This window comes from Sciurus carolinensis, chromosome 16 (assembly GCF_902686445.1).
Source record: "Sciurus carolinensis chromosome 16, mSciCar1.2, whole genome shotgun sequence".
Classification (NCBI taxonomy): Eukaryota; Metazoa; Chordata; class Mammalia; order Rodentia; family Sciuridae; genus Sciurus; species Sciurus carolinensis.
The window spans coordinates 53,212,027-53,229,742 of record NC_062228.1 but is presented as its reverse complement, the minus strand read 5'-3'; the positions used below and the strand labels follow the sequence as shown (position 1 = coordinate 53,229,742).

Genomic DNA, 17,716 nt, shown 5'->3' with positions numbered 1-17,716 from the left:
TCAGAAACAGGGTCTTTCCTGAGGTGTTCAGGTTCATATTACAATATGGTATTGGGGTGGCAGGATGGGCCCTCATCCAATATGACTGGTGTCCTTATAAAATAGGGAAATTTGGACAAAGAGCCAGACTCACAGCTAAAAGGCTGACCTGGGAAGCAGGGAGAGATGGTCATCTGTGATGAGGCAGGGGGCAGTGGGCTCAACAGAAATGTCAGAATGGGCGTGCGTTTGGATGGGAATCTGGTAGGTGACACAGGCAGAATGTCAGAGTAGTGGGGAATGGGCTGGCCTTGGGTACAAAGTGCTACATCTATCCTAAATCAGTGCATTTTCAAAAAATAAATCTGCTAGGCAATAACAATGGAAACATAAAATCAAAACTAGGAAACGTTCAGAAAAAAATGATAGAACATCCAGGGACGACCTTGAGGTGTGGCAGGTCTCTAAACCAGCAAGAGCAAAAGCCAGGATGCAACAGATTAACAAACAGGTGTGAATAAGCCCGAAGAACTTCTAAGTAAATAAAGCTAAAACAGTACAAACGAGGAGGAAACGCTGGCAATACACTGGACTGACTAAGAATTAGAATCAGAATCCAGAACGTACTCCTATAAATTAATAGTAATAAAAAAAGGCATACGAGCCATTTAAAAAATGGGCAAAGGATATGAGCAAGCAACTCACAGAACGTAAAATATCTAAGACCAATAAACTCACAAAAACATGTTCTATTTCCTTAGCAATCAGAGAGTTACAAGTTAGAACAGTGTGATACTATCCTTTCAGGAAATGACTAATACTAACTCATCAACCAAGTCTCCGCTCGGATGTCCCTTCCTCCAGGAAGCCCTTCCTGACTCCCGGGCTGGGTCAGGCGCTCGCCCTAACTCCCATCCACACCCGGTGGGGTCGCCCGTCCCTCCCACTCTGGATGGTCATTGTTTGGGAACGTGGCTGGTCTCCCACTGGATGTAAGGCCCTCTGGAGGGGCAGCCCAGGGCCCTTCTGGGTCACCGCTGTCACAAGCACCTTCCCGCACAGCGCGGGCAGCTGAGGAGGCGTTTGGCGAATGTTGTGGAATGAATGAATGATGGGGAAACTGAGGCCAAGTCAATGGCCAATTTGGGATTCAAATCCAAGTTTCTCTGTACTGAGGGGGGGACCTAGTTCGATTTCCCGCCATCTCTTCTCCACTGAGCTCTGCCCGGAGCCCAGGAATACAGGAGGCGCTCAACAGGACAAGGGAACTGAACCTCTTGCCACCCTGGGCCCTGAAGCCCGCAGACCCACGCCTCTTTCCTTGCCAATCCTCCGCGGTCCTCCAGGAACATAGAGGGCGGCGGAGGGCCGCCCCTCTCTATGCTCTACCCGGTGGGGAGCAGTGAGACGGGCCGCGGGCCAGAGAGACCGGAAGTGAGGAGAACTGGGGCCACGCTAGCCGCGCTGGCGGGACGTCACCTCGATCCCCTGCCGTCTTTCCCTCCCGGATTTGGGGCTAGCAGGTGAGTGAGTCCTCGTGGTGCTGAGACCCCAGGTAAGGGTGAGAGGGGCGGGAGGTGGAGGCCGCAGGTGGCGAATGGCAGCCGCAGAGGCCAACCTTTGCAGTGTCTGCGACCCGCCTGGACGCGACCCAGGGCGTCCAGGTGCGAGCCTTGGGGGCCGGGCCAACGGCCCGCGGAGACAGAGGGGCGGAGCGCGAGGTGCCCAGGGCGCGAGGGGCGGGGCGAAGGAACCCAGGGACCCGGAGCGGGCGGGGCGGGCAGAAGGCCGATGGGCGGAGTGGCCCTTGGGGTGCGGCTTTCTGCTACCTTGGGCTCTGGATATTTGGGACTTAACGTTTTGGGACACTGGATTTTGTGGGGGGGGGGTGCGGGGGACGGCTGTCCGTGGGGGTCCCTGCTAGGAGGGTGGGAATGCAGACGCCAGTGCCTCACTCGCTCCTGCCACCACCTCTTCCCTTTCAGGCTCCTAATGGAACCAGGGAAGGACGAGGAGGCGGGGCCGCAGCCTGCAGGGCCACCCTCAAGGAAAAAATTTGTAATACCGCTGGACGAGGATGAGGTCCCTCCTGCAGGGGTAGGACGAGGAGATGGGGGACGCCTGGGAATGGAGTGGTTGGAAGAGATCTCCAGGGCCACAGCGTGGTTAGGTGTGGGGGCCTGGGTGGCCTTGGTGAAGCAGCCCTTTTTCTGGCAAGTCTCAGTTTTCCAGTCTGTAAACAGATGGCAGAGCAGTTCTAACAGGGCCAAGGCAGAGGCCGAGACTGGCAGCCCGCGGGTGGCCCTATGTGGTCTGAACCCTACTTTTATGTGTTTTATGTGGTCTGAACCCTACTTTTGCAAAACGTGAATTTGTGACTGATGTGCCAAGCCAGAGGAAGGGGAGGGACTCACAGGGGTTCAGTGTTCCCTCTCTGGCCCCCTGTGACCCCTGTTCCTCCCCACAGGCCAAGCCCTTGTTCAGATCCACAGGGAGCCTTCCTACTGTGGAGACCTCTGCCCAGGTGTCCCCTCAGACCTATGCTGAGTATGCCATCTCACGGCCTCCAGGAGGGGCTGGAGCCACGTGCCCCACAGTGTCAGAACCCCTGGCAGGAGAGACCCCCAACCAGGCCCTGAAACCAGGAGCAAAATCCAACAGCATCATCGTGAGCCCCCGGCAGGTGAGGAGGGAGACGGAGCGGAGCTTGGAGATTTCTGGTGGGAAACCTGTTGTGGGATGGCTCTGGTGGGCGCAGGGGGTCTGGTTGGCAGAGTTCTAGCCACTTCGTTTGAGCAGTGCCACCATTCATTCACCACCTGTGTGTTGAGGGTGGCCCAGCTCTGCTTGCTGGGACTGTGACTGTGTAGGTGCAGCTGTTTCGGTTCATTTAGTAAAAATATATTGAATGAACACAGGTCAGAGTTTGAATCCCTGTTCTGCCATGCAATGGCTGTGTGGCCTTGGGCCAGTGACTCAACCCATCTGGTGCCTTTAAATGGGGATCCTTGCACCTCTTTAGTTCTCAGAGATGCACGGAGAGTTTGGAATGCTACTTCTGCTCTGGGGATAGAGTGGTGGAAAGGAAACAGGGAAAGTCTGATAGAGCCAGCGTCCTAGGCAGGGGATGACAGGGCCCAAGCACATGAGAAGGCTCATCACTGTTGCCACCAGAGAAATGACATCTGAAGCACAATGAGATACTACTCCCTGCCCACCAGGAAGGCTGTCACCAGAACAATGAACAAGCTGGGCACCATAGCACAGTCTTGTGAGTCAAGAAACTCAGGAGGCTGAGACAAGAGGATCGCAAGTTGGAGGCCAGCCTGGGCATCATGGCAAGACCCTGTCTCAAAAAAAAAAAAAGGCTGGGGATGGGGGATGTGGCGCAGGAGTTAAGTGCCCCTGGGTTCAATCACTGGTAACAAAAACAAAAGTAAAAAATAAAAAGGGCTGGGATGTAGCTCTGTGGTAGAGCTCCTGTGTTTCAATCTCCAGAACCACACACACGCACACGCACACGCACACGCACACACATACACATGCACATGCACACGCACAAGTGAAATGGAGAGCTGTCACATGGCCCAACCATTTGACCCAGCCATTCTACTTCTAGGGGTGGACTCAGGAGAAATGGAAACGCACATCCACAAAAACCCAGGCCTGAGTGTCCATGGTCCATCATTCACAGCAGCCGACAAGGGAAGCCTCCAGGTGCCCTCAGCTGGTGCCTAACTCTCGTTTTTCTTTTTCTTTTGGTACCAGAGATTGAATCCAGGGCCACTGAACCTCTTGCGCCACATCCCCAGACCTTTTTAAAATTTTATTTAGAGACAGGGTCTTGCTGAGTCTCTTTAAACTCACGATCCTCCTGCCTCAGCCTCCCAAGCTGCTGGGATTACAGGTGTGCACCATGGCACCTGGCCTTTTCTTCTCTTTTTTGAGACAGCGTTCCTTAATTGCTGAGTTTGGCTTGGAACTCACAATTCTGCCTCAGCCTCCTGAGCCACTGGGAATACAGGTGTAATTTTATTTATAAAAAATAGAAAAGGACTGGGGATGTTGCTCAGTGGTTAAGTGTCCCTGGGTTCAATCCCTGGTACCAAAAATAAACAAACAAACAAAAAAATTAAATTTGGTGGACTGGGGTAGAGTAGAGTACTTGCTTGATGTGGATGAGGCCCTGGGTTCCAACCCCAGCACTGCACATGCACATAAAATAAATATCAGGTTCTATTCCTTCCTTGCTCATAACCCTTCCAAGGCTCCCAGGGGCCTCAGGTCCGATGGCCCAGGGCCATATGAGACTTGGGACCCCCACAGACTCTTCCCACGTCAGCTGCTCTGACTACCCAGGCTCCTACTACGATAGCACATCTTATCTGCTGTTTAGATCCAAATTTCACCTCACTTGGTAATTACACATTCATTGTGTGATTACTTTGCATACTATCCCTGAAAGAAAAGGAAAAGAGTCTCTTTTTTCCTTTTTGCTCTCATGCATCACTCAACACAATTTTTTTTTTTTTTTCTGGATGTGGGGGATTGAACCTGGGGATGCTTAACCTCTGAGTCACATCCCCAGCCCTATTTTGTATTTTATTTAGAGACAGGGTCTCACTCAGTTGCTGAGGCTGGCTTTGAACTCATGATCCTCCTGCCTCAGGCTCTGGATCTGCTGGGATTACAGGTGTGCGCCACTGCGCCTGGCAACAGGGCACTTCTGATACCGGATATGTGGAGGTTCCCTGACCCTAGGCAGTTCTCCCTCGGACACCAGCTAGGAGTCCTACAGGTTAACTCAGTTCCGCCACTCCCTCCTTGGGGATAGCCTCAGATCCCACAGGTGCAGGGCCCAGGCCCAAGACTGACCCTACCTACCTGACTTATAAACCAGAGGTTTCCACCACCCTCTCCTTAGTTTCAACTAATTTACCAAAGCAGCTCACAGAACTCAGGGAAATACTTTCGTTTACTGTTTTATGAATAGGGAATATGGGAGAGGATGTGGGTGAGCACCGGGATGAAGAGGTGCACCAGGCAGAGAAGGTGGCTGGGTGGGAGCCCCCTCGTGCTTTGGACAACCCCCTCTAGGAGCCTGCACGTGTGCTGCGATCAGGAAGCTCCCTGGACCCCAGCCTTCGAAGGCCTGTGGGGACCTCATTGCACAGAAAGGACCGGTGACATCACTGGCCATTGCTGATCAGCTCTGCCCTCAGTCCCCCCGAGTGGGGGTGGGACTGAAAGCCCCCAACCCTATAGTCCAGGATTGACTCCTCTGGCCACTATCCCCCACGCTGCAGCCAGCAGGAGCCACCCAAGGAAAACAAGTTGCTCCCAACACCCTGGAATTCCAAAGGATTTAGAGCTCCGTGTCAGATGTTATCACTCCAGAAATTCCAAAGGTCTTAGGCGCTCAGTACCGCGAGGAATCCGGGTCAGAGACCAAATGTCAGAACAGAAAGTTCTCTTAGCGCCTTGTCTGCAAGGGACTCGGGAGCTCTGGGTCAGGCCCCCGGGGCCGAGACCCAGTTAGAGATCTTTCCTTCTTGTTGGTACTAGGGATTTGACCCAGGGGCACTCCCCCCTGAGCTCCACCTCAGTCCTTTTTATTTATTTTGAGACAGGGACTTGCCACGTTGCTTGCCAGGGCTGGTCTCCAACTTATGATCCTCCTGCCTCAGCCTCCTGAGTAGCTGGGATTACAGGTGTGTGCCACCCCACCTGGCCCAAATACATATTTTTATCATGTCACAGCTTCATACTATGTGCCCTTCATAAGATCTTGGTCTGTCTTGGTCACTGCGATAGTCCCAACACTGAGACACGTGCCAGGTTCTCCGTGAGCATATTTTAATGGATTAGGTTAGGATCAGAGTGTGTCGTAAAGGATGTCCTGCTGGGGCTGCAGCCTGCGTTCAGTAAGGTACGAGGAGAGGTGGGAGAGAAGGGCCTGGCCATGAGCAGTGCCAGTCTTTGGAGGGTGACAGGCCAAGGGAGGAGCTTGGGCTTCCTGAGGGCACTGGGGAGCCATGGTGGGGTTTAGAGTGGGGAAGAAGCAGATCCGTGCTGCAGCCGGGGGTGCAGCTCAATGGTAAAGCGCCTGCCTAGCCTGTGAGAGGCTCGGGGTTCAATCCCCACCACCACAAAAACATTAAAAAAAGTCCTCTCTCGCTGCCATTTGAAGGGTAGTCAGGAAGGGCGACCCTAGCAGGAGCCCAGAACGGGCAAGCTGGGAACTTGGGCAGGGGCTGTGCAGTAGAGGAGGGGACATTCATGAGGGATGTTTAGATGGTCCAAGTTCCACCTGAGGAGGGGACAGAGAAGCATCCAGGATGAGCCTCCATCTGCACAGTGGGGCTTTCTCTGAGATGAGGACGGGAGGAGGGGCCAGTGTGGATGATGCTGAGGTGGATGTCGAGGGGCCGTGTCCTGCAGACCACAGGACATGGATTGGGGCTGCAGCCAGACTGTAAGCCCTTTAGTAAAGGCCAGTAGCATCAGTGCAAGCCTGTAAGCCTCCTGCTTGGGAGACTGAGGCAGGAGGATCTCAAGTTTGAGGACAGCCTGAGCAACTTGGTGAGGACCTGTCTCAAAGTAAAAAAATATTAAAAAGGGCTGTGGGTGTAGCTCAGTGGTAGAGGGCTTGCCTAGTATGCGGGAGACCCTGGTTCCATGTCCATCCAGTGCTGCAAAGGAAAGTGAATGAATGGATGCAGGCAGGTCGGCCTGGCGGGGAGGAGTGTGGCAAAGGACAAGGGAGACACTGGGAAAGATCCAGAGGCGAGGCAGAGGGCCCTGCCTGGCTGCTGACCCTGGTCCCCTGGTCCAGGGGTCATCCCTGTGAATGGCTCTTGCGCTTCCTCCCAGAGGGGCAACCCGGTGCTGAAGTTCGTGCGCAACGTGCCCTGGGAATTTGGTGAAGTGGTCCCCGACTACGTGCTGGGCCAGAGCACCTGTGCCCTCTTCCTCAGGTGAGCTCCGGGGCTCTGGAGCACCAGCCACCCTTTGGGAAGGGCTGCCCAGGAGGCTGGGGGGGGGCATGTTTTAGCACTCTGGGCCATTCCTCGGGCGGGAGACTGCTCTGCTCCATTCTGCTGGCTCTGGGCCTATGTGTGACCCTGTGCTGGAAGAAGGAGTCTTGACCTGGAGGGACCCAAAGTGATCACAGCGGAGGCCTGAGGGAGGAGGCTAGGCCTGGACCCTGGGTCTGAGGGAGGAGGCTGGGCCTGGACCCCTGGGTCTGAGGGAGGAGGCTGGGCTGGACCCCTGGGTGTGAGGGAGGAGGCTGGGCTGGACCCCTGGGTCTGAGGGAGGAGGCTGGGCCTGAACCCTGGGTCTGAGGGAGGAGGCTGGGCCTGGACCCCCGGGTCTGAGGGAGGAGGCTGGGCCTGGACCCCTGGGTCTGAGGGAGGAAGCTTAGGGTCTCATGTCCCCAACATTCCTGGCGAGCTGACAGGAGGATTCTCTGAGCTCCGTCTCAGTTAGGCAAGCTCCCTTCCTGTGGCTGGGAGAGCCGCAGGCTGCTGGGGGAGATGGCTCTAGGCCTCGGGCCCCTCCTGCCCCTGCTCTGAAGCCAGTTGGATAGCATCCCCTGGGCCCTGTGCAGGGACTCTGGGGACCCTGCTCCTGTCCCCCTGAAGCCCAAGCCTCCTCCCCACTCAGTGAAGAAGCTGGGGTCCAGCCTTCAGGAAGCCACAGCCTGGCAGTGGAGCACGCCTTCTTTGCAGGCCACTTAGTTTCTGTGGGCCTCGCCCCAGCCAGGCAGGTGGCCCATGCTACACTCACGGTGGCTGGTGTCCAGGTCAGGTTGCAGGGGAGTGCAGATGGGGCTTCTGGTGTCTCAAGGAGACAGACCCCAACCTACTGTCTCCTCTGCCTCACCAGCCTCCGCTACCACAACCTCCACCCAGACTACATCCATGAGCGACTGCAGAGCCTGGGGAAGACCTTCGCCCTGCGCATCCTGCTGGTCCAGGTGGACGTGGTAAGTGGGATCACTCCTCGTCAGCCTCACCCTTCCCTTCTGTGAAATGGGTAGTGAGCCTCACCATTATGAAACGGACTGTTGAATCCCTTCCACGAAGAAAGGCGTGTTGAAACCTCTGTGAGGCCGGGAATTGTGGTGCAGGAGGCTGAGGCAGGAGGATTGGAGTTCAAAGCCAGCTTCAGAAACTTAGTGAGGCTCTAAGCAACTCAGTGAGACCCTATCTCTTAATAAAAAATAAAATGGGTTGGGGATGTGACTCAGAGGTTAAGCACCCTGGGTTCAATCCCCAAAGAGCCTTCAGCAAGGAACCATTTTTCATATCTGAGATTGACACAGGTCACCAACACCCTGTGTTGGCAAAGAGATGGGACAGTAAGATGATCTGTTTCCTTCACACCCCCATCAGCCAGTCCTAGCCCTCTGCCACCTAAATTTCTCTTACATCTACTTCATTCTGTGTCCCCACAGCCCTTACCCCAATCTAGTCCCCTCCTGGGTCCCTGCCCCTGCCTCCTTCCTGGTCTTATGGCCTCCAGTCTTGACCCTTCCTGTCCTTACAGTGACCAGAGAGGTCTTCCTAAAAAACACATATGAGGTCAACCCCCTCCCTGCACACTCTCCCATGACTCCCGGGTACCCTCGTGCCTTTCCATAGCCCATGAGGCCCTGCACAACCTGTGCTCCCCACCTTTCCAGGTCCCCCGTCCAGCTCCCCTTCAGTCACCTTCGCCTCAGTCCATCCCACCCTACTGGAGCAAATCGCAGTTCCTCAAGCCCCTGCTGTCCCGTCCTCTCGCCAACCTGTGCCTGGAGTTCCCTGTCCTCCTCTGTGCTTCCTTGTCTCCTCCTCCTCCAGGCCTCAGCTCAGATGACCCCTCCTCCAGGAAGCCATTCCTGACTGCTCCAGGTCCTGTCTAGGGACAGGTCTGTTCCCCTCATTAGACTATGAAGGAGGGCAGGCAGGGCCATGAGTCTCTGCTGGGTCCTGCTGCTGCCCAGCGCAGGCTGGCACCCTGTAGGGGCTTGGAGGGTGTGGGGTGCGTGAAAGGCGCTTGACGTCTTGAGCTACTGCGTTTGCAGACAGTCAGTCCTCACTTTCTGCCAGGTCCCTAATGCTGATTTTCTCCTCCAGAAAGACCCTCAGCAGGCCCTCAAGGAGCTGGCGAAGATGTGCATCCTGGCCGACTGCACGCTGATCCTTGCCTGGAGGTGAGGCTGTGGCTCCCTCCCCGCCTCCTCCTCACCTCCATGCCCGCTTTCCCTCTCCCCCTCCACTCAGCGCTCCCTTCTTGTCCCTGGACACCCCGTGTGAGCCCGCTCCAGGCTCTGCCTCTCTCAGGGCCTGGGTATCCTCAGCTGTAAAATGACGTCCTCACCTCCCTGTGGAGTAGCAGCCATGGCCCCATGTCGATCACATTTTCAGGACAGTGTTGGGCGCTTCGGGCTGCAAAGTCAGTTCCACGTGTAGGTATCTAAAGACCAGTTAGACTGGCTTTCCAACTGGGAAAAAGGGTCCCTTCCTCACACCATGAGCAAAGTTAAACCCTGGTGAGTTTATAGCCTTTTTTTTTTTTTTTTTTTTTGGGTGCTGGGATGGAACCAGGGCCTTGTGCACAAATACAGTAACTCCTTCCATCCCTACAGCTTTAAACTCAAAAAGAAAAACTATGATAAAAAATTGATAAGAAATCTTTTTCTTGGTACTGGCGATTGATCCCAGGGCACTTAACCACTGAGCCACATCCCAGCCCTATATTTTATTTAGAGACAGGGTCTCGCTGAATTGCTTAGGACTTCCCTGAGTTGCTGAGGCTGGCCTTAAACTTTCCATCCTCCTGCCTCAGCCTCCTGAGCTGCTGGGATTTCAGGGGTGGGCCACCACACCCATCCGTGTGACGCGTTGGCACATATGTGCACTGTGATGGTTAAAACAGGCTGTCACACCTGTCTCCTTGGTTACCATTGCTTCATCATGACCACTTTCGAGGTGCTTTTTTTTCTAGCTTTTGAAGCACATGGCGCATGACCGTCACCTGTACGCAGTAGTTGCCCAGCAGCGCTTCTTGCCAGCCTGGCACCTGGTTCCCACTGGTGCCCCCTCCTCCCCCGGCCCCTGGGACTCCATTCTACCCTCCTCTTCCATGAGACTTTTCCCCTTTTTCAGTGAGTAGACTTTTTTAGACCAGTTTAGGTTGGTGGGAAGGTCGACTGGAGAGTGGGAGGATCCTCAGGCCCTGCACCCCTGCCCTGGATCTTGTGTGATCTTTGTGTTTCTCTGCGGTGCTGAGGCTGGATCCCAGGGCCTCACCTGTGCTAGGTGAGCGCTCCACCACTGAGCCCCAGCCCAGCACCTCGCATGGTCCTGTGTGATGCATGTTACAGCCCAGGCACCTCTGTGCACATCACTAATGAAGTCCCTCGTCTACTTAGGGTTCATTGTTTGTGTTGTACATTCTGTGGGACTTAACAGTTTTTTTTCATCCTGTCAAACCTACAGAAGTTTTCATAAGGGAATGTCCCCAAACTGTCCCAAGATGGGAACATTGTGGATTCCAAAGAAAGCATAGTGAATCATCCAAAGTGTTTCTTAGGGGACCTACAGGGCAGGCAGCAGCGGGTCCTGGTAATGGACATTGAGAGCAAGAGGCTCTGGGTGGGTGTGGCTCGGCCAGGGCCCAGGGCTGTACTGACCAAGGGCCCAAGGCACCTGGTTCAGGTCAGGCCAGTTTCTATCAGTGTGTGTGACAGCATCGACGTCCGTCCATCCCTGGGAACGTTCCAGGCCTCTGAAGGGTCCATGGAAGCTGGGAAAAATCAGCTGCCAGCAGGTCTCAGAGGTCAAGGCTTTCTGTGATTTTTCGGTTAGGACATAGCAAGATGGTGGGTGATACAGAGGACTCCATGTGTCCCTCCTCATTGCATCATTAGATGGCTTTTCTGCCCTAAAACTCCTGTGCTCCACTTATTCAGCCTCCCTTCCTCCTACTCAACCACTGGCAATTACTGGTCTTTTTACTGTCTTCAGTTTTGCCTTAATGTCATGTGGTCAGGATCATATAGTATCTGTAGCCTTCCTTAGGCAACATGTATCTGTGGTTCCTTCATGTCTCCTTAGGATTTCCAGCTCCCTTCTTAAAAAGGTCCACATCCTTTTTACACAGCTGTATTATATTCCATCACACAGATAGACCAGGTCACAGCACCACCCACTGGCCAACTCTTGGGTAGTGTCCAGTCTTTTCTGTTACCAGCAACCCCCACTTCTGCCTGGCTATATTCATAGGACAGAACATATTTGTAATTCTGTGCCCTCTTTAGGGTGTGCAACTCTAAACTGCATGACACTTTGGAAAATGTATTTGTATTAGTTGTACATTTTTTAAAAGTATTAAAATCTTTCTGTTTTGTGGGAAGAAACAGGGCAGTGTTAAGAGCCTGGCCCAGGTGGACAAACTCCATGGGGCTGCCTGGCTTCCTCACTGGCTTCAGAATCTTGGGCAAGTGGCCTACTGGCCTCTATAACAGCTTGAAAATAGTTACTGCCTGACAGATCCTCTCAGGGGAGTCTGGAAGCTTCTGAACATAAAGGGTTTAGCATGGTGTCTGGTACTCTTGAGGCCCCTGCACAGGAAGGGAAGTCTCCGTGTCTTTACGTCTGGATGCTGGAATGTTTTGCAGCCATTAAATTAACAAAGTCAAGCTCTGTCTGCTGATGTGGAAATGTGTGCTGATTATATTGCAGAGTGGAAAAAAAGTAGACTGTAGAACCAGATAGGCTGTTAAACAAAGGATCCATAATGACAGTGTCCCCTGCAGCGACAGGAAACCCACCGGAAGAGTGGATGTCTTTTTAAGAAGAAAAATCAACATTCAATCAACAGACATTCATTACTAGCTCCACTCTGAAGACTCAAAAATGGCCCCAAGACAAAGAGAGTGGTCCCTCAGGAGCAGAGGGGATCAGTTCCCTGACCCCTGTGGGATGCCAGCCTGAATGCTGGCTGTGGATCAGTCTGTGGACTGTGCACCTGCCCCAGATCCTTTTTTTTTTTTTTTTTGCTGTGCTGGAGACAGAACCAGGGACTCCTGCTTGCTACACACTGGCTCCCACAGCTTCGCCCTGCCTCCAACAGCCTTTACATTTCCTCTAGATTATTTTAAATACCTAATACAGTGTAAATGCTATGCAAATAGGTGTTTACATAAAATATGTATTGTTTAGGGAGTAATGGCAAGGGAAAGGTCTGCACATGCTCAGTACAGATGCGGCCGTCAAGGGCCCATGCGCAGTGCCCATCCCAAGGAACCGCGGATAGGGAGGCCCACTGTGCTTTATTTCCTTTAACTCACTGCTGAGTTCCAAAGAGAAAAAAAGGCCATCATTTCTCTCTCTTTTTTTTTTTGTGGTGCTGGGGATCGAACTCAGGGCCTTGAGCTTGAGAGGCAAGCCCTCTACCGACTGAGCTCTCTCCCTAGCCCGGCCATCATCTCTTGACACTCATGTTCTTGAGTTACTTTGCTCTGCTCACTAGACCCTTTTTATCAGTTTCAAAAGCCGTGTGTCAGGCTGGGGCTGTAGTCCTGTGGCAGAGCCCTTGCCCAGCATGAGGGAGTCCGGTTCTGTCTCTAGCACCACAAAAATCTTCAGAAGCTCATTTTTCTCTGTGGTGGGAATCTGAATACTTAGTGAGGTTGTCTTCTTTCTGCACTTCAGAAAATAAATGGAGTTTCCCGATTCCCTCCCTCTTTACCCAGCAAAAGGCCCAGAACAGGAGTGCCAGCCTCCCTTCCAAAAGACCTGGTATTTGTTTTTTCCTTTTTTCTTATTTTGGCACTGGGAGTTGAACCCAGGGGTACTTTACCACTGAGCCACATCCCCAGCCCTTTTTTATTTTGAGACAAGTTCTCACTAAGTTGCTGAGGATGGGATCAAACTTGCGATCCTCCTGCCTCCATCTCCTGAACCACCGGGATTTCTGAGCTAATTCTTAAATAGGCCTCTGAGAGCCAGGCCCTGAGGGTGGACACAGTGACTCCTGTCGTCACAGTCTGACCATCACCCCACTTTACAGATGAGGAAACAGATCCGCAGAGATAAAGTCACTGGCCCAGGGTCACCCAGGTTGGAAGCAAGGCCTGAGCCAGAAGAGACATGCCAGCTCCACCCAGCAGGGATTCTGGCCAGGGCCACAGGGGAGCGACAACTTCCATTTTTCTGTTAGAGTTTGGAATTTACAGCATTAGCAATCACTGCTGTGAAGTGAAGCCAGTCTAGAACATGAGGGCCCTCACCTGGCTGATGTGTGTCCTGTCACCCTAGCCCCGAGGAAGCCGGGCGCTACCTGGAGACCTACAAAGCCTACGAGCAGAAGCCGGCAGACCTTCTGATGGAGAAGCTGGAACAGGACTTTGTGTCCCGGGTGAGGCCTCCCACGCTCCCAGACACCTCCCGTACCTGCCTGGGTCTCACCAAAGCTCCTGGGTGGCTGAGCTTCAGTTCTGGTCCCAGGGCGAGTCTTATCGGGCTCTCCTTCCTGCCCGGTCCCCTCTGCCTCTCCCACCCGGAGCAGTCTTTTGAGTGCAGAGCTGACCCTGTCCTCCGGCTCCCAGTCCTGCCATGGCTCCCCAGTGCCCTCGCGGGCCCGCGCTCCTCCCGGGCCTAGCTCTTCCCTTTGAGCTTTTGCACTCTCCTCCACCGGGTACCCGCCCGATTCCATCGTGGGCCTCCCAGCTCTGATGCTCCCTCCTCCAGGAAGTCCTCCCCGAGCCCCAGCCAGCCAGAGGTCCTCACTGTGCTCCCCTGTCCCAGCCCTGCCCACTGGTCTCCCCACTGAACTGGCGCCCAGGAGGGCAGAACTGGAGTTGGCTCAGTGCCTGATGTGTCCCCAGCACCACCCAGCACTCAACAGCCATTCAGGGAGTTTGCTGAGGGACCTGCCACTGATGCCTTCCTTGGAGGTTCTCCTGTGCAGAAGTGTCAGCCGGAGGACCTGTGGTCAGTCCGGTCCCGGCATTCACAGCCCCTACATCCGGGCCTCCCTGGAGCTGGCACATCAACTCCAAAACCTAGTTATAACCTGGAGCCCCATCTCCTGAGGGAGGGAGGGGAGTGACTTCCCCAAGTCACACAGCCATGACTGGCAGGGCTGCCATTTGAACCAGGGCAGCAGCGACCCCCACCCAGGCATGCTGGCCGTCACAGTGCTGCAGGCTGGGCCGCGTCTTAGCTGCATCCGAGTGATGTCCAAGTTCTCTGGGTTTTACTGGGAACACCACTTGCCCAAAATGGAGGCCAGAGTGGTCAGCTCCCTTGCTCTGGCTCATGCAGGGACAGGCAGTAGACTGGTTTTGTACCCCTAGTGCCTCTGGTCTTCCTGGGTGGAACCAGTTCCTCAGATAAGCAGGATTCATTTCACGTGACCCACACCCTAGGCTAGTCAGGGATCACTCTGATATGACCTTGTAATCAGCCCCCCACAAAAAGAAAACACTTATTGAGCACCTCTTGCATGCTAGGCAGTCTGGGGACCGGCAGTGGCCCAGCCCTGCCCTCCGGGCTAGGTCTTACTGGGCTTTCTGCTGCTCCCTTCCAGGTCACGGAATGTCTGACCACCGTGAAGTCTGTCAACAAAACAGACAGTCAGACCCTGCTGGCCACCTTTGGAGTAAGGACCAGCTGCCCTGCTCTGCCAGGCGCTTCCCCTCCTTACCTGTTCTAAGAAGCCCACACCCTGCCACCTCCCTGCCCCCCATTCCTCACCTCCTCCCAGGAGTACCTGAGGCCCCTCATCAGCTGGGCCAGGGTGGGGTTTAGCGTCACCTCCCTGACCCTTGGCTTCCACCCTCCCAGTCCCTGGAGCAGCTCATTTCTGCATCACGGGAAGACCTGGCCTTGTGCCCAGGGCTGGGCCCCCAGAAGGTAAGTGCTCTGGGAAAGGACTTGAGGGGTGGGGACTTGAGGGGCCCCAAATCAACCAGACCTCAGATCCCAGAGTTTCCAAGTTTCCAGAGGCCCAGCAACCATCTGCCTGTCTTGCAGATGGGGAGGCAGGTCTAAGTGGGTGGGGCCGACCCAGGCTCAGTCAGCCATTGTGGGGGAGAATCCAGATGGGCTGCTTCTCTCCTGTCTCCCTGGCCCTGCAGGCTGGGAGAAAAAGCCACAACCTCACTCCAGATGCAGCAAACACATGGCTCATTTAATGACTGGGTCCTTTCGCTCCCCGCCCCAGGCCCGCAGGCTGTTTGATGTCCTGCATGAACCTTTCCTCAAAGTGCCACGATGAACAGCTGCCACCCCCAGTGTGACAATAAAGCATTCTTTGAGGCCAGGCTCCTGCTGGGTTACTGGGGCAGGTGCTGTTGGGGTTCAGGGTCTGTCTGGGTCTGATGCTTTGCTCATCTGATGCCCAGGGGGGGTTTACGTTCCTCAGTTTAACTGGGGAGGCTACACAGGATCCTGCTGTGGCTTCCTCTTCCGCTTCTTCTCTCGTCCTCTGGAAGCCACCTCCCCAGACTCCAGGTTTAGCAGTGGCACTGGAACCTCCTCCCGGGGTAGCCCCTCTGGCATCTCACCTTCCTGCCACTGCTGCTGCTTCTTGGTCAGTCTTGGTGCTGCGCTGACCTCAGGCTCACCCTCACCAGGCAGCTCAAGCTCCATTGTCCCCTGTGGTGGCTCAGTCATCTCAGTCCCTGGCTCTGTCCTTTTGTGTCCCCTCTCTCTCTTCTTCTTTTTGGTAGATGCTGGAGCTTCTTGAGGCTCAGTGTCACCTGGCAGCTCAGGCTCTGCCACCTCTGTCCCCGGCTCGAGCATCACGTTTTGCCACTTTTCTTTCTTCTTCCTCTTCTTAGACACCAGAGCTGCCTCAGCCCAAGGCCCCAGGTCGCCTGGCAGCTCAGGCTCTGTTCTGTCTGCACACAGCACCAGAGGCCTCCACTCAGGCTCCGCAGCGTCAGCCCCTGGCTCCGCCACCGCACCTTGCCTCTTCTTCTTCTTCTTCCTCCTGGGGGGCAGTGGGATGGCTTCCTCCTGCAGCTCCACCTTCACCTGTGGCTGACTCTCAACCACTGACCCTTCCACCAGCTCCATTTCTGCCCCTTTTCTTCTCTTCTTCCTCTTGCCGGGGGACAGGGCTGACTCTTCAGGAGACTCTGCTTGCACCAGCAGCTCCGGCTCCACCATCTCTCTTTCTGGTCCTGGCATCCCCACTTTCGGATCCACTGCTTCGGCCCCTTTGGGCTTCTTCTTCTTCTTCTTCGAGGTGGATGGGAATAGGGCTCCCAGAGGCTCCAGCATCTCAGCCGTGGGCTCTGTTACCACAGACTCCATCACCTCTACTGGCTGCTTTTTCTTTTTCTTCCCTACATCGACTTCTAGGGACCCCAAAGTTGTGTCCACCTCCAGGGCCCCATACCCATTCACTGCCTCCTGTGTAGCCGAGGCCTCTGGCATCTGCCGCTTCTTTTTCCTCTTCCCCAATGCAGGTGACTTCAGTGCCAAAGTTGACCCAGGCCCTGTGACTGGGGGGCGCCCTCCAAAGGCACAGAATCGAGGCCTCAGGCCAGGGGGGATTTGTGGTGGGGGACTTGCTGGAATGGGCTGCAGAGGGGTCCCTGATGGGGATTCTTGGGGACCCTCAAAGATCCTTAGGCTGCCCTGGGGGGCTGGGGCACAAGTAAGTCCACCACCTGCGTGGACTGAGGGAGCCAGTAGGGTTGCTTCTCCTTCGAGGGTGCCACTGCTGCTGAGGACCTGATAGCGCAGCCGCTGGCCTGCCAACTTGCCCTTCACTGTCTGGGAGCCCAAGAGAGGCACCAGCCGCCCGTTGAGGCTGAGGGAATAAGAGGGAGGGCAGAACTTTGGTCAGTTTCGTTTGGTAAGTCAATGGATCCGTCCAAATACCCCCCAAGTTCTGCTTCTGGAGAGGGAAGTATTCCCAGGAGGTGGGTGGGACCACTCACCAGTCTGGGGAAAAGTTCGCAGGGGCCTGGATAAGCCACAGCTCTGTATCTGGGCCAGACAGCTCCTCCAAGGAGAAACGAGCTTCTGAGGCTGGGGGGATTGCGGTAAAGTTTGGGGGACATGAGAACCGAGCAGCACCTGCGGGGGGAGGGGAAACGGGGATCTGTTGACATCCAATCCCGAAGGGCGCCCACTGATCCATCAGTCCCAACCTCGTGAGTGTTCCGTTTCTCACCACGTCAATCCAGTGCCCACCTGTTCTCCAGGGTCGTCCCCATTCCCACCCCTGGGGGCGCCTTTCTTTCCACCGCTATTCCCCTCGAGGTTCCCTCTCGGCCCACATTGCCGGCGCCATCGTTGGAAGGTACGCTTTCTTCCCCGTCTGCGGGAGGCTCCTTTTTTCACCAGAACTTTACTGGGTGCCCCTTTCTCCTCCTACAGACCCCAGTCCACATGTCCGCTCACCAGCGGGCTGGGTCGCCGCCATCCCGAGTCCCAAGCAGCGCGCAGACACAGCAGCCAGCATTGAGCGAACCCTGACGACCACGTGGGTCGAAAGGGGCGGGGCCTCTCTCCGAAGTGCCCAAGTGGAAGGGGAGCGCAGGGGGTGTCGCTCGACGCCGTTTGCTCTGTTGGGCAGAAATGAGGGGTGTTTCCACTTATCTAGTGCAGACTAGCAAGAAAGGAATATATTACCAAAATGAGCTCCAGAAAGACGGCGATTCACTGTGCGAGGGAGTCAGAGCCGCGCCAGGTCTCGGCGAGCCTCCCCCACACTATCTCAG

General features: G+C 55.0%; 2 protein-coding genes across 4 annotated transcripts; one reads left to right on the top strand and one right to left on the bottom strand.

The window, feature by feature from the left end:
• The first annotated feature begins 1,155 nt into the window (after nt 1–1,155).
• On the top strand, nt 1,156–15,302 carry Ercc1 (ERCC excision repair 1, endonuclease non-catalytic subunit). 2 transcript variants are annotated; one of them, XM_047527706.1, is made up of 10 exons: nt 1,156–1,502; nt 1,965–2,076; nt 2,447–2,662; nt 6,853–6,956; nt 7,870–7,969; nt 9,105–9,181; nt 13,293–13,392; nt 14,566–14,637; nt 14,823–14,891; nt 15,202–15,302. In XM_047527706.1, exons 1-10 carry the CDS (start codon nt 1,360–1,362, stop codon nt 15,253–15,255), a joined length of 1,047 nt encoding a protein of 348 aa, XP_047383662.1. In that variant the 5' UTR covers nt 1,156–1,359; the 3' UTR covers nt 15,256–15,302. The 2 variants fall into 2 exon arrangements, with proteins under 2 accessions (XP_047383662.1, XP_047383661.1); XM_047527705.1 differs by lacking the exon at nt 1,156–1,502 and adding an exon at nt 1,771–1,791.
• Nucleotides 15,148–17,544, bottom strand: Polr1g (RNA polymerase I subunit G). 2 transcript variants are annotated; one of them, XM_047527704.1, is made up of 3 exons: nt 17,397–17,544; nt 16,931–17,069; nt 15,148–16,800 (listed from the first exon to the last, which is right to left on the bottom strand). In XM_047527704.1, the coding sequence occupies exons 1-3, from the start codon at nt 17,455–17,457 to the stop codon at nt 15,417–15,419; spliced, it is 1,584 nt and encodes a 527-aa protein (XP_047383660.1). In that variant the 5' UTR covers nt 17,458–17,544; the 3' UTR covers nt 15,148–15,416. The 2 variants fall into 2 exon arrangements, with proteins under 2 accessions (XP_047383660.1, XP_047383659.1); XM_047527703.1 differs by lacking the exon at nt 17,397–17,544 and having other exon boundaries at nt 16,931–17,382.
• Between the last annotated feature and the right edge of the window lie 172 nt (nt 17,545–17,716).